Source organism: Aythya marila, assembly GCF_965140915.1.
Source record: "Aythya marila genome assembly, chromosome: 26".
Taxonomy (NCBI): Eukaryota; Metazoa; Chordata; class Aves; order Anseriformes; family Anatidae; genus Aythya; species Aythya marila.
In genome coordinates this window covers 5341678-5356906 of record NC_139067.1, presented here as the reverse complement: position 1 = coordinate 5356906, position 15229 = coordinate 5341678, and the positions used below count along the sequence as shown (strand labels likewise).

Genomic DNA, 15229 nt, shown 5'->3' with positions numbered 1-15229 from the left:
TTGGCTAAAAACTTCCAATTAATTCATTCAGAAGTTGCAAATGTTGTCAACTTACCACTGTGCTCCTCAGACAACAGAGGATACCGGAGAAGGCTTAGCCCAGATGAAGAAGGACAGATGGTTTTACTTACAGCCAGGAAAGACTGAGTGAATGCCAATCAGAAGAAGTGAATGTCTCAAGGAGTCAGTGAGCACCTTTCTGACTTGTGATTGACTCATTGCTAGCAGATCAAACTCACGTTCTTCTACTTCCAGTGTATAGGAAGAGTCTTTCTAGCCCTGCCAGAGGAAGACGTGTCTGCTTTTGTTCAGGTGCCCATCACCTTCAGGCTGGGCTTATTGGAACAACTCTTATTCAACTCAGACCATAAGCCTATCAAGAGGCTGAAGCCGGTTCTCAGTATAGCAACCCATTTTCTACAAAAAAAAAAAAAAAAAAAAAGACACCCTACAGGGATCTGCAGCTTCCAACAATTTCCTGTTCACTACCTGACCCATGCCAGGGGTCTGCTGCTAGTCTGTCCCACAAAAGGATAAGCAGGAGCACTCCAAGAGGCACATGCTCTTTTCATTGCTTCTCTGCCCTGTAAACTGAGACCAGGCAATGTTAACATACACTGCTGTATATTCATTTTCTGTCATGGCAGTGCTTTCTCCTACAAAATGGATTCAGGGACATGAAGTGTCCTAAAACCTGGCAAACCCAGGCAGGAGACATACCAGATGACCCAAGCATGCCCTTTACTCATCACTCAGACCCACTTTTTCCATATTGCTCTATTACCCAAGCTCCATAATCACTCCTAATGTGGCACCAGGGCCAAGCCACCAACCAGCCTGTAATTGAATAATCTTTATGTCTGTTGTCATCCTAGCCACATACACTAAAGCAAACATGCACAAGAAAGTCCTGAAGAGAAAAGCACCATTCACCAGCACAGTCATGAGACGTTGAAAGCAATTACTGCTGTCATGGGAGGCCTGCATGAAAAGGAGAAATTTAACTCACTGCATGGCATCTATTGTTAAGCTAGCAGATTAAAACTTCTGTTCACCTTGAACCAGTTTGATCTCTTCTCCAACTTCTAAACATTCATGACACCAAAGAATGCCTGAGAGGAATTAATCTTATTGGGGAGCCACTTGCAGCCTCACTTATTAGTGTTTATTAAACTCTTCCAAATTATTTTGCTCTCTCTTCCTGAAAAGCCTTGCTGGGAAGATAGCAAAATAAGCTTCAGAGAAAAGCTCTGATGCAATTTTTTTTTTGTAGACACCAAGGCAGGAAATGTATTCTGCTATTCCTGAAATAAAGCCAGGTCACAGTGGTATGCCAGCTCTTTTCCTTCCCCTTTACTCTCTTTTTACAATGTGTTTTGGAAATCTGGGAGGAGGAGAAAAGGAATCTTTCAAGATACAATCATTTAAAAGAAAAAGATTTGGAATGTTATTGGGAGCAAATGAGGTGTAGGTATTACTCCATGAAGGTGTGGACTTTTATAACCAAATTTAATGCAAAATATCTAGGCAGATCCAACACAGCACACTCAATTAGTGTGGAGGTGGTGAACAGTTGGGTTTATTCCCCCGTCACTGGCAATAGTCCCTATTGCCAGCACTACATGCAAAAGACTCTGTGGAACAGCAATCTCCATTGTGAAATCATAGTTCAGACATGAGCATCTCTAGCACTACAGTCTTTACAAAATGCAACCTGGGAATTGGGGCTATAAGTCTGGGTACATGAGGTGTTCTGTTCTGTAGAAGGATTTCCTGAGTGACCCTGTGCATGTTATTTCTTTGCATAGACTCTTTGCATGTCTGAGCCATGGAGTGGGAATACATCCCTTCTCCTTTATCTTCATCAAAATGCATTCTGTCTTAACTGTGCACATGCAGCACTCTGCACTCAGAAGACATAACTTCAGGCAGGATCTTTAGGAATCTGTACCATAGATAAACTAAGAATTCCATACTCACTAAGCCTGACAAGGTCTGGTTTTCTAAGCATTTTTGTCTCAAGGATAAATTTATAGGTGTTTTTTGCTGGTGCCTAATGACATTTGAGCTCTTTCTTCAGCCTGCTTCTTAGCAGAACACCAGTGGAACATCTCTTAAATATTCTTGTGACCTATGAGTGCTTTCTGACAATAGCTTGCAGGCTTGGGCTGGTGAGAGATGCAAGTATGAGAAACACCAATGCCATGTTCTGCAAAACACCTCAAAGATTATTAAGATAAGTCAGGTTTTATACAGTTGTGATTTAGACGCCTGGTAGAGTATAATGTGACAAGCAAAACCTGCCAAAGTAGGGAGGAAATGTTTCTTGAGAACCAAGTAAATTATCCTCAAAGTGTAACAATGCCTTTAGATTTGAGAGGTGGCCATGCAATTTGGAAATGAGTCTGGTGTTAAGGGAATGGGTTGCAGTAAGGATCTGTGAGGCTGGAGGACAATGTATTTCACCTCCAGATTTCCTCAGCTGTAAAGTTAGGTGATAAAATCTCTTAGAGAAATTATTATCCCATGTCTTAAAGTGCTTTTTTTTTTTTTTTTTCTTTTTTTTTTTTCAGGCAAAGCACTCTGTAAATGCTAAGTTCTGACAAGATTCAGGCATTGCAGAGACAACTGTGAAAATAATTATAAGGGCGGGGAGAAGGGTAAATTGTCCAAACTTTTTAAAAATCTGGCCAAATTTAGTTTGAATTCTTACCCTGAGTGGTTCAGACGTCCCTAGTGGAGCCTGAATTATCCTTGTGTTACCCACAGATGAGGTTCCCTCAGGTCAGGGTCAAAGTATACAGAGCCCGGCATGGACTCTGAGATAAACACATCTTTGTTTTCTGAAATCCAGCAGTTATGAATCTGGATCTTTGACTGTGAAATGTAGCTCTGTCCTGCTTCTTTGTATTTTTTAAAAAAGAAACTCTAGCTCCATCTAAAGCAGATTTGGGGGATGGAAAGATGCCAAGTTCTGTACAGTCAATTTCCAGCATCCTTAAATGCACTTAGATTTTCCGGGGCTGTTTTTTGTGCTGTTGCTGGGTCAGAGCTGAAGTTCCTTATGGAGTTCTTCCTCAGGCAAAAACCACATTGTAGCTAAGTGTAGAAAACTATGGGCAAAACTGAGTCAGATGTGAGAATTCTGCCCCATTTTATTGGCTCAGTTCTTCTGAATGGGTCAGCTAGGATGCTGGGGGTGGGGATGGTATGCCTCTTCCCTCTCATTTTCCTGCTTTTCTGCCACCCTGACGCCCAAGTTTCCAGCTGCTTTAGTAGAGCTACTCACATACATTGTGAACACATTTGTCAAGTGACTAGGACAACACTGGTGTTTTTTGTTTTTATTTTTCTGCTTGTATTGCAAAACATCCTATGCCCTTCAAAAGATGTAAACAGACTCATCCGGAAGAAAGCTTGTGACTCCTTTGTTTTTCAAGTGTTTGCTCTGGTCTTTTTGTGCGTGTGGTTCTTCTGTTGTTGTTCTGGCAGAAACACTCCTATCTTAGATTGAAGTGACTTGCAGGGCTTTCAAGGGCTTGTGGGGAAGATTTCCTAAACCTTGGTATTTCCTGTTGTGAGAGGTCCAGTCTGTGCTAAGCTGAAGACAGAGAAAGAGAGAATTGCTGAAGGAAAATATTTAGATGGCTTTGATTCCATTTTTTGAAAAAAGTCCTCATGGAAAACTTCATGCAGAGATATTAAGTTCTTAGGTTGCAGCAAAGAGCCTCAGCAGCTCTAACCAGAGAGAGAAAGAGAGGTCAGCTACAAAGGAGAGGGACCTTATATTTATGACTCAATTGTTCACTCTTCCTTTAGATCAGGACAATTTTTGCAGCTGAATTTATGTTTTGTTTTGTTTTTAAATAAAAATGCTTTTGTTTGACATGAAGAGCATAGTTTGTCTTGGATTTTTTTTTCCTCCAGTTTTTAAATTTTCCTACTGGGGAGTTCAATTTCAAAGTATTTTTGGCTTTTTCAGTTTTGGAAAGCTCCTAAGCTCTGGAGTTTCGCCAAATCCCTGTGAAGAATTAAAGAAAAAAAAAAAAAAAAAAAGGGACCATTTTTCATCTCTCTCCACATTTTTCACAGGAAATACTTCACGTTTTTGATGAACTCTGCTTTTCTGCTTTGCCAATTCACAGCCTGAATTGTAGAAATTAAAGCGAAAGGCACTATGTAGGTCAGAGCGTATGCACTGTTATAGTGTACCATTTTTTACATAGAATATACTCACTAGAAATTCAGCTAGATTGATTTTAAAAACACATTGAAAGATTTTCTTGGTTTGTTAATTGGGCCGTATCTGAATGCCATCATGAATGCCAGAGTTTGTGTTTGGTGATGTCCCTGGGTTTCTGCCTGCTACAGCAGGGATAGAACACATTCCATTTTGTACAGAATTTAAGTCTCATTTTTCACACAAGGTCTGACTTTCTGCTGGCATAAGGCCATGAAATCACTGAAGCCACATGGATTTCCATGGGTAGCCTTGCCAGCAGAGGCAGAAGTTCATTACAAGAACTAATTCCATTCTTGTAGCTTTTCCATTAGTCTTTTCCATCCTATTACACTTGGCCCGCTCGTCTAAAAAAAACAATCATCTCCCTTTTAGACCATCACACGGGTTGTTCCCAAATATACTCCTAGTTCACCTACACTCTGGATCAAATCTGACTTGCTTGCTTTCTTGCTCTCCTTCACTCCCCCTTCTGTCATATCTGAACTAAAATACAATGATTTATCTGTGTACTAGAGGATTATGTCAGCAAGGGTAGCCGTGAGTCAGTGAACGCTCCTCACAGCAACAGCTGGCCCCTATCTAACCACAGGCACAGGGAAGAGGATGGCAAAGGGGTAAGTCCTTGCTGCCATCATTCATGGCTAGCATATCAATCAGACTTGAAGCCAAAAGTCCCCAACTCTTGACTATCCTGAATATTATTTTGGCAACATCCTCAGTGATTTTGCAACTTGGAAATAATTTACTTCCCTGAATTTAAAGACGATGAAAATCCCTTTAAATAAAACTATTGCAAAAACACACATTCTTGCTGGAGCTGGATTGTACCTTTCAAGTGGTGGTAGTGTTTATATAATTAAACATTTTCTTTTCATGAGTGTACATCCGCAGGAAAACAAGCAGTAAGAGAGCAGAACATTTATTGCACTGGCTCTAGCTGGCTCAAAGGACGACATGACCTGTGACCATTTATGCCTTACCACCTTGGTTCATGCTTCCTAACAGTACAACCCCTTCCTTCTGTTTTGTAGGAAGAAGATGATGATGGCCTTCCAAAGAAAAAATGGCCAACAGTAGATGCCTCTTATTATGGTGGTCGAGGAGTTGGTGGCATCAAACGAATGGAGGTAAATAGGCACCAGTCTATGTATCAGAAAATCTCAGTTTTGAACTTTCTTCTACTTCAGTAGGATCCAGGTCTGTGCCTGGGATACATGGACAGTGTTGTCATGCAAATTGCAAGGTAATATTTTTATAGTTTTTCTGAAGCTTTTCCCCACCTTTGCATTTCTGATTCTGTATTTTCAGGTGCGCTGGGGAGAAAAGGGTTCTACAGAAGAAGGCGCTAAGTTAGAGAAAGCCAAGAATGCCAGAGTCAAGATGCCAGAACAGGAATATGAATTCCCGGAGCCCAGGAACCTTGTGAACAATATGCGCAGACCCTCTTCTCCTCGGAAGTGGTACTCTCCAATCAAGGTAGGTCCAGTTCAGTGTTTTACTGCATAAAGTGTTTCCAGGAGATCTGTGTTAAGCGGTCTGTTTTCACATCCATGGGTAAGATCTAGAACTGTCCATAAACCTGTGACCTCAAGGTGCTGGTGGAGAAGCTGTGCATAAGGAAGTCTCACTGAACATGTGACCAGGGAGATGCTATAGAAAGGAGCCTCATGGGCAATGGGTATTTCCATCAGGTTGATCAGGTTGCAGAGTCACATTGCTTTCTGAGACCAGAATAAAAAGCTGATCACTTTTAGTGGTGTAGCTAGCTTCTGTAAATTGCTTTCAGACTCCACTGTGCTTCCAAAGGCAGGCCCTTTACTCCAAATTGCATATTCTCTGTGTTGTAGGGAGGAAATAGCATCCTCTTTCCTTAGAAAGAGTGGAAAAATCAGAAGAAAATTGCTCTTAAGTATCACCAAGGAAAAATGTTCTGACTGCAGTGAAGCACATGGATGTCTGCCAGCTGTCATGGGTCACAGGGCCAGGCCTGATGGAGGGCAGCATGCTCACCTCACATGGAGGGGATGCCCTGCAAGAAGGTTTTGACTGAATTAGAGTGCCTCAGAAGTGAAAGTGCAAATTCATGCTGTTATTGGGTCACACACAATGCAAAGCTGCCTAGCAGTCACCCTCGGGAACTGAGAAGGATCTCCTTCTCTGCCATCTGTCCCAAGTGCGGGCAGCTGTTCTTCAGCTTGGCTTCCCTCATGTGAATTGTTGTCAGTGTACAAAACTGAAACAAGCAAGCAACTGAATAATTCACTGATGCAAAACCCTTCCTCACATATGTGAGTGCTCCTCCTGGATTGAGGGAAACAAACCACAAGCAACAGATATTGGTGGCATCATCCAGAGTGTGGTATGAAGACACTCCAACATGAGAAAGTTAATCTTTTACATTCAAGACAAGTTAAGCTGTCCTCAGCAAACAATTTTCAAGAGGTTGCACCTGTATAATAAAAAAATCCAAACATTTTTCAGGGTTATCCTTTTTGGGAAATACTAAGACCCTTCTCATCTCTTTTCAGTTTGTGGTATTTGCAGCAGCACTGTAGTGTCAGAAAAGACTGAAAATGCACAGTTCATACCCCAGTGCAAGCCTGGCACCACGGGAGCCTGGATCTCATTGTGAAGAGTGGAAATTCTGGTTAGGGTTAGAAACCTTCTACAGTCAATTTGTTAAATCGCCTACTGTTTAACTTACCTTAAATTTTATGCTAAATGTGGAAGTGCCTCACTGCTGGAAAGCAGAGTTTTTATTCTCCTGTCTTCTTCCTCTCTAGAAGCAACCAACCTAGCCAAACATTCTACCAGCTACATTATTTAGATGCAGGTATATTTCACTGCAATACACCCAGGTTTCCTTGCATTGTTTCTTGTTACTGATCAGCTCTGAGCAGTGCCCATAGGAATCTGGGCAAGTCACGTGTTTTGGCTTTCCTCAGACATTGATCTTACAGCTGGTTCAAATCCAGCAATGGAAATGGCAAAGATGCACAAGGGAGTAGTAGTGGTTTCCGGAGGATACAGAAATGTGAGCCTCTTTGAAAATTTGGTTCAATGCCCTCTCTCGCCCCCTTAAAGATTATCATCTAATAAACATAGCCTACCAACAAGTCATTTGCAATTGTATTATAATGATTTCAACATGTATTCATGAAGGTTATTTATTCCCACAGTGGGACAGGTTACAGTCAACTTTTTTCAGTTCAGAGTTGGGAATGCAGTAAGCACCATCCCACATAGCTGCTCCTTTGTTACTAAATGTATCGTGTTGTAATTTACATTACTGCAACGTTCGTAAAACACACTAGTCCCATCTGGGAGATTTTCACTTGTACGATGTGCTCATGGAAATGACCTCATACAGCTGAGAGATGCAGCTCAGTTGCTTTTTGTGTGCTGCAGTCAGAAGGTTTCACAGCACAGAAAGCTGTACTCTAAACACTTAGGAGTTAATAGAAGCACCAGTTTTAGCACAAAGAACATTGAATACACGTGCACTTGCAGATGGAATCCGTGTGGGCACAGCTACTGTTAGCTGAGAGCTAGGTCCTTTCCCATAGGAGATACTGATGAGTTTCTCCCTTCTTTCTTCACCAGTTTATGCTGTTGGATTACAGCGTCAGGAGATTTTCAGTTTATTTTCAGAGTTTATTCTGCATGGTAGCAAGTCAGTTCTGAACAGCGGAGTCAAGTTTATTGCAGATCTGTGTCCCAGCTGGAATTTCTCCAAAGTTCAAAAGAGACTTGGAGAAAAGATTCAATGTACATTGGTTTTGAGTTCAGTTCTAATTATGACTAGGAATGGCTTTTGCTTCATAACAGCAATCTTTTGATTATTAGGGGCCTAAGTGTATTAGAAGTATCTCATGGGTGATAGAATCATAGACTCATAGAATATTCCGAATTGGAAGGGACCCACAAGGATCACTGAGTCCAATCCTGGCTCCACATAGGCCTACCCAAAAATTCAGACCATATGACTAAGAGCACAGGCCAAACACTTAAACTCCGACAGGCTTGGTGCCGTGGCTTTGTACCTGGATAGCCTGTTCAGTGCGCAACAACCCTCTCAGTGAAAAACCTCTTCCTGATGTCCAGCCTGAACCTCCCCTGTCACAGGTTGACTCCATTCCCTTGGGTTCTATCACTGGTCACTAAAGAAAATAGATTGGCACCTGCCCCTCCACTCCCCCTCATGAGGAAGCTGTAGGCCGTGATGAGGTCCCCCCTCAGCCTCCTCTTTTCCAGGCTGAACAGGCCCAGTGCCCTCAGCTGCTCCTCATATGTCTTCCCCTCTAGGCCCTTCACCATCTTTGTAGCCCTTCTCTGGGCACTCCCAAACAGTTTCATGTCCTTTTTGTACTGTGGTGCCCAGAACTGCACACAGTACTTGAGGTGAGGCTGCACCAGTGCAGAGTAGAGCAGGACAATGACTTCCCTCAACCAACTAGCAATGCTGTGCTTGATGCACCCCAGGATACAGTTGGCCCTCCTGGCTGCCAGGGCACACTGCTGGCTCATGATATATGTTCTTAGTGCCTTTAGAAAAATCTCTCCTTTATACCATTCAAACTGTATAGTATAAGGACAGGTCCCACCTAAGACCCCATATCCAAATACTCCCTAACTTTGGCATGTACTACTTCTGGATAGTGTTCAGCAGCCTGAATCGGTCTGTGGATGAGGTTTTACCTAACTATTAATTGCTACCACACCCCTTATTGAACTGCACCCAAACAGGCTGTGTATGCATACTGGATAACTATATCCAATACTTTCCCCACGTACAACTGTGAGCACTCAACAGAAACAGAGGGGATAATTTCTCTGAAGCAGAGATCCTGCAATTGCTCTCCCTGTGCAGTAAGGAAATTGCAAAATTGGCATAAACTCATCAGTACTCTAGGCAGAAGCTTCTGTCTAGAAGATGTGAGCATACGAAGATGAATTTGCATTGTGTTATGCAGGGAAGCTATTGTGGAGTTGTAAGAAGCAGGGGGAGGTGAGGAGGAACAGCCTATTAGGTCATTGGGTCTGCACTCTCAGCCAAAGCAGCACTGTTAGCTTGGGTCTGTCCCTCACTGCTTTTTCCAGTCTGGTTTTTAAAATAACAGAGGCTTCCACTGCTGCTCAGGGGAAATGTTTCCCAGACTACCAGACCTCACCCGTAGGAAATGTCTCCTGATACTCACTTTAATTTTCCCTCATCGCCATGCTCCATGTTCTCTCAGCTTCTTTGGTTAGAAAAGACGTTAAATTTCCACCCATTCCACTGAACTGTTTGAAACATCTCTTTTGAAGGTAGATAAATATGCATGTAACAACCTATTAAAAAAAATAATCCTAGGTAAAGGAGAAGTGCAAGGAATTAAATCTGAGGAGCAGTGAACCAAGGTAGCTTGAATCTGACAAAGAGCCAGGAAATTCACATTTTAGGGCCAGTCACCTTGCTGGCTAACAGCCTCCTTTTCTCCACAAGTGCCAGCCTTACTTGGAGTGTTCAGCCTTTTGCCAGTTTGTCTGATGTAGTTTTTCTTCCCTTTACATCCAATCTTCAGGGTAGCATCCATATGGTAGGTAGACAGCTGATAACAGAGTGGATAGATTGCCGCTTGAAATGCTCTAGGGCTTTGTTTACTGCCAAATACAGTTGCTGACACTTAACGGATTGTTATTATTATTGTTACTGTTAATGTTATTCTTATTTGCAGAAGTTACTTCTTATCATGATGCCAACTGTATTTATTTTTTTAAAATATCATTTCACCAGTTTGAAAGGTCAGTGCAAATAAACCAAAGAGCAAGACAAGTCTAAAAATTTCTCATGAACCTTGTCAAATCCTCAGTTCATCTGACAGAGGGAGGGACAGCAGAAAACATAGACGCAAGTGAAGGATCATAAAGGACTGTGCCATTTGTCTCAATTTGGTTCAGGATGTGCTCCCTGCTACAGCCAGCCGCACAGCTGTCTATGCTTTGGTTTGGTTACTAGCTTTCATTCAACCCCTATTTCTACCTCAGATTCTGTCTATGTCTACCTGTTCTCTCCTCCTCAGAACATTTATAGTACTCAGATGACTTCAAAAAGGCCACTAGCAGTCTCTACACAACTATACATAAAGGACCATGAGACAAGGCTCAATTCACTGCTTATACATGAAAACTCACCTGCAGGACCTACCTCAAGTCTGGGGTTGAAGCAGCAGCTGGTCCTGCCAAAAAGAAACCTCAGGTGCCTCCTAAATTGAGGCAACTTAATATTGTGTCCCTGGCACATTTTTCTAGACTTTGTCTTGAGGCCTGAGGACAGCTTGCATTTATAGGCAGCTTACAAAACTGCCTCTGACTGACAACGTACCAGGTCTCAAGAGCAATCTAGGTATCCGGTCATTCCCTAGACTGGGGTCAATACAGTGCTGACCTAACCATTAATTAAGAAAGAGAATGCATTTGTTTTCATGCAGTGGCTGAAACTATGCCTTCTTTCATTTCTCATCTACATTTGTCATTGTTTCTACTTTCTGGACTTCATATCTAGTAGGACCCAAGGCTTTATTTGCCTCCAGACCTTTTTTTTGCCTCCAAGTTACTTTGTGCTTCAGTTGCAAAGCAGTTCCCAAACAGAAAATGACCCAAGATGGAGCTCTTGTCTTTTCACAAGAAAGCTTAGTAGACTGATGGAAATTAGGACTTTCGGGTAAGAAGGACTTTTTTATTCCATGGAAAGTTGCAATTTTCCCTCTAGTTTCTTAAAGGAAAAATGACCAAAAAAGGTACTTATTTCTTCAGTTGTCAGAGGGGCAGGAGATCAAAAGCTTCAATGAGGTCTGATGTAGGAGGAAAGATGCATTCAGAGGGATTGTTTTCAGATGGAGGGATGGATTGAGATGGATCTGTCCATCATTTATCAGCACTGTCCATCATTTATCAGCAGTCCTGGCGATCGGGGGAGGTCCCAGTTGACTGGCGGCTAGCAAATGTGACGCCCATCTACAAGAAGGGCTGGAGGGCAGACCCGGGAAACTACAGGCCTGTCAGTTTGACCTCAGTACCAGGGAAGCTCATGGAGCAGATCCTCCTGAGAGTCATCACGCAGCACTTGCAGGGCAAGCAGGCGATCAGGCCCAGTCAGCATGGGTTTATGAAAGGCAGGTCCTGTTTGATGAACCTGATCTCCTTCTATGACAAAGTGACGCGCTGGGTGGATGAGGGAAAGGTTGTGGATGTGGTCTACCTTGACTTCAGCAAGGCTTTTGACACTGTCTCCCACAGCATTCTCCTCAAGAAACTGGCTGCTCTTGGCTTGGACTGGCGCACACTTCATTGGGTTAGAAACTGGCTGGATAGCCGGGCCCAAAGAGTTGTGGTGAATGGAGCCAAGTCCAGTTGGAGGCCAGTCACTAGTGGCGTCCCCCAGGGCTCGGTGCTGGGGCCGGTCCTCTTTAATATCTTCATCGATGATCTGGACGAGGGCATCGAGTGCACCCTCAGTAAGTTCGCAGATGACACCAAGTTAGGTGCATGTGTCGATCTGCTTGAGGGTAGGAAAGCTCTGCAGGAGGATCTGGATAGGCTGCACCGATGGGCTGAGGTCAACTGCATGAAGTTCAACAAGGCCAAGTGCCGGGTCCTGCACCTGGGGCGCAATAACCCCAAGCAGAGCTACAGGCTGGAAGATGAGTGGTTGGAGAGCTGCCAGGCAGAGAAGGACCTGGGAGTGATGGTGGATAGTCGGCTGAATATGAGCCAGCAGTGTGCTCAGGTGGCCAAGAAGGCCAAAGGCATCCTGGCTTGTATCAGAAACAGTGTGACCAGCAGGGCTAGGGAGGTGATCGTCCCCCTGTACTCAGCTCTGGTGAGGCCGCACCTCGAGTACTGTGTTCAGTTTTGGGCCCCTCGCTACAAGAAGGACATGGAGGTGCTTGAGCGGGTGCAGAGAAGGGCGACAAAGCTGGTGAGGGGCCTGGAGAGCAAGTCCTACGAGGAGCGGCTGAGGGAGCTGGGCTTGTTCAGCCTGGAGAAGAGGAGGCTCAGGGGTGACGTTATCGCTCTCTACAGATACCTTAAAGGAGGCTGTAGTGAGGTGGGGGTTGGTCTGTTCTCCCACGTGCCTGGTGACAGGATGAGGGGGAATGGGCTAAAGTTGCACCAGGGGAGTTTTAGGTTAGATGTTAGGAAGAACTTCTTCACCGAAAGGGTTGTTAGGCATTGGAACAGGCTGCCCAGGGAAGTGGTGGAGTCACCATCCCTGGAAGTCTTCAAAAGACGTTTAGATGTAGAGCTTAGGGATATGGTTTAGTGGGGACTGTTAGCGTTAGGTCAGAGGTTGGACTCGATGATCTTGAGGTCTCTTCCAACCTAGAAATTCTGTGATTCTGTGGATTCAGAGACAAGGATGGCTTCCCTCAGGTCAAAGATGCTGTGCTGTCCAAATGCAGCAGGATTCTGACAGAGGAGTTTCTTGGTTCTTCCTCTGAGAATTACAGACTTTCCTGGCTCTCATATTAGGAAGTCTTTTTCCCAGTGTCCTATGGAAACAAGATCTATGCAGTCATTCTGTCTGTCTCCACCCATGAATCCCTCCAATTTCCAAGTAAGCTTTGAACCATTGGCTAAACACAGTGGTTGAGGAGTATAGGTCTTACAGAGGATTACAACCCTAGCATTTTCTTGAATAGGGAAGAGAAAGTTGCCCTGTTAAAGGAAGAGTGTGCATTGAGTGCATAGATTCTTTAATTAGATACTGGAGAACCACTGCCACAGAGAGACCTTATAAATACCCTGAATGTCAGGGGGTCTTACCTTCACAGACACTGAAGTTCAATATCAGCCAAAAGACCCAAGCTCTCAAGGCAGTGAGCTTCTGTGTTTTGATACATAAAATTATTTTTAATATGTCACAGTGGCCACTTAGGACTGGAGGTCAGCCTCTCAGCCAGAGGAGATACCTAGTACAGGCACAGCAAATGGTTAAGGAAAAAATATGCATGTTTAAGCTGCAGTTTGCACAGCTCACTTGTTCTTACACTGAATATAACACGCTGTATGTCATTTGATTGCAGGGAAAATTGGATGCTCTCTGGGTCTTGCTGCGGAAAGGTTACGACCGTGTATCTGTGATGCGCCCACAGCCAGGAGACAAGGTACCGTGCCTCAAGACATTTCTTGGGAAAAATAAAATCCAACTAAAAATTTTGTCTGCCTCTACAAGTGTTACTTAAGCGTTGTGATTATTTTTCCATGATGAGGCAGATAGTCATGACGGCTCAGAAACAAACATTCAGTCACATTTTATGAGCTTTGTAACTTGCAGTTCATGCAGTTTCAGACCAATACATTTTCAAGTGTAAAAACTGTCTTTGTGCAATGACAGAAACACCTGTCTCAGGGCCCAGTACAGACTTACTTTTAGATGTGTAATAAATTCTAATAAATAGTAAGGGATATTTCTGCATATTTTCATTCATTAATATCTTAAATTCTGGAGTAAAACTCTGAAAAGACATAAATCTATATATATTTCTACATAAATTTAAACTTCATGGGCACTTTTATAAAGCAATATCTGCAGAAGGATAATTGGACTGTTGCATGAGACGAATTAAATGTTCTCATATATTTCCAGTAAAAAATGGTCTCATGCAAATTTCTATATATTAATGCATGATTTTGGGTGGAAACAGAAGCCATTGAATAGAATGGACTACTGTCACTTGATGGGGATGATACTCTTTACAACAGCAAGGTACTATAGAGATACCTCTCATCTCCACAGTATTAATCTCCCCCTTTTCAGTGGAATGAAATGCCTGTGTGCTTCCGAAATCATTCCAGTGTGAAGACATCCCCAGCTATCTCTAGAGGTACCTGGCTGGGCAGTAATGTGGGCAGCACATGCACAGTGCTGTGGTCAGCTCCAAACACTCTGCAGACTTGCAGGGATGTTTGGCTGGGAAGGGAGAGCCTGAGCATCGCAAACTCTACACGTGCTCAGGGTGCACAGCAGGTCTGGAAATCCCTGTGGTAACCATAAGACATCCCCTAACTCCTCACAATTTAGATTGTCACTTGCCCAGGGCTGTGCCCAATGCAATTTTTACTGTTTCCAAGGTTCAAGATTCAGTATCTCCCTGAGCCCAAAATTTGATCACCCTCATGGTGAAATATGCCTAGTGCATTAATGTCACACCTGGTCATTTTACATACCTCTGACATAAATGGACAAAGGAGGTTGGGGTTGCTTCAGGAATATAGTTGGACCAAAGCAAAAGTAACTGGGTAGCATTGTGAAGGTTTCAGGCAATCCAGCTGGACATGAAATGACAAAATAATTTTTTGGTGGAGAATCATAGTCCTGTAACATTTGTCTCCCTGCAAGGTTTTCCATTGGATGCAAGACCAGTAAGCTTTTGTGAATAAAAAAATGTAACCACAGAAATCACAGAATGGCTGAGATTGGAAGGGACCTCTGAAAATGATCTAGTCCAATGCTCCTGCCTGTAGGATCACCTAGAGCACATTGCACAGGATGGCATCCAGGCAGGTTTTGAATGTCTCCAGAGAAGGAGACTCCACAGCCTCTCTGGCCAGCCTGTCCCAGTGCTCTGTCACCCTCTCGGTAAAGAAGTACCCCCTCATACTCAGCTGGAATGTCCTGTGCTTCAGTTTCTACCCATTGCCTCTTATCCTGTCACTGGGCACAACTGAAAAGAGACCGGCTCAATCCTCTTGACACTCTCCCCTCAGATATTTATATACATTAAAGAGGTCTCCCCTCAGCCTTCTCTTTTCCAGGCTAAACAGGCCACGTTTTCTCAGCCTGTCCTTCCTTGTATGACAGGTGCTCCAGTTCTCTCATCATCTTCATAGCTGTCCTCTGGACTCACTCCAGCAGCTCCATGTCCTTCTGGTACTGGGGAGCCCAGAACTGGACGCAATACTCCAGGTGTGGCCTCACCAGTGCTGAGTAGAGGGGGAGGA

General features: G+C 43.5%; 1 protein-coding gene across 1 annotated transcript in view; it reads left to right on the top strand.

Moving 5' to 3' along the window:
* The window catches only part of ANTXR1 (ANTXR cell adhesion molecule 1), a 120040-nt gene that overhangs the window by 81715 nt on the left and 23096 nt on the right, over positions 1–15229 (top strand). The window contains exons 15-17 of the mRNA XM_082779569.1: positions 5275–5370; positions 5552–5719; positions 13312–13392. Of these exons, the coding sequence (XP_082635695.1) occupies positions 5275–5370; positions 5552–5719; positions 13312–13392 (345 nt within the window). The remainder of the gene's footprint in view (positions 1–5274; positions 5371–5551; positions 5720–13311; positions 13393–15229) is intronic.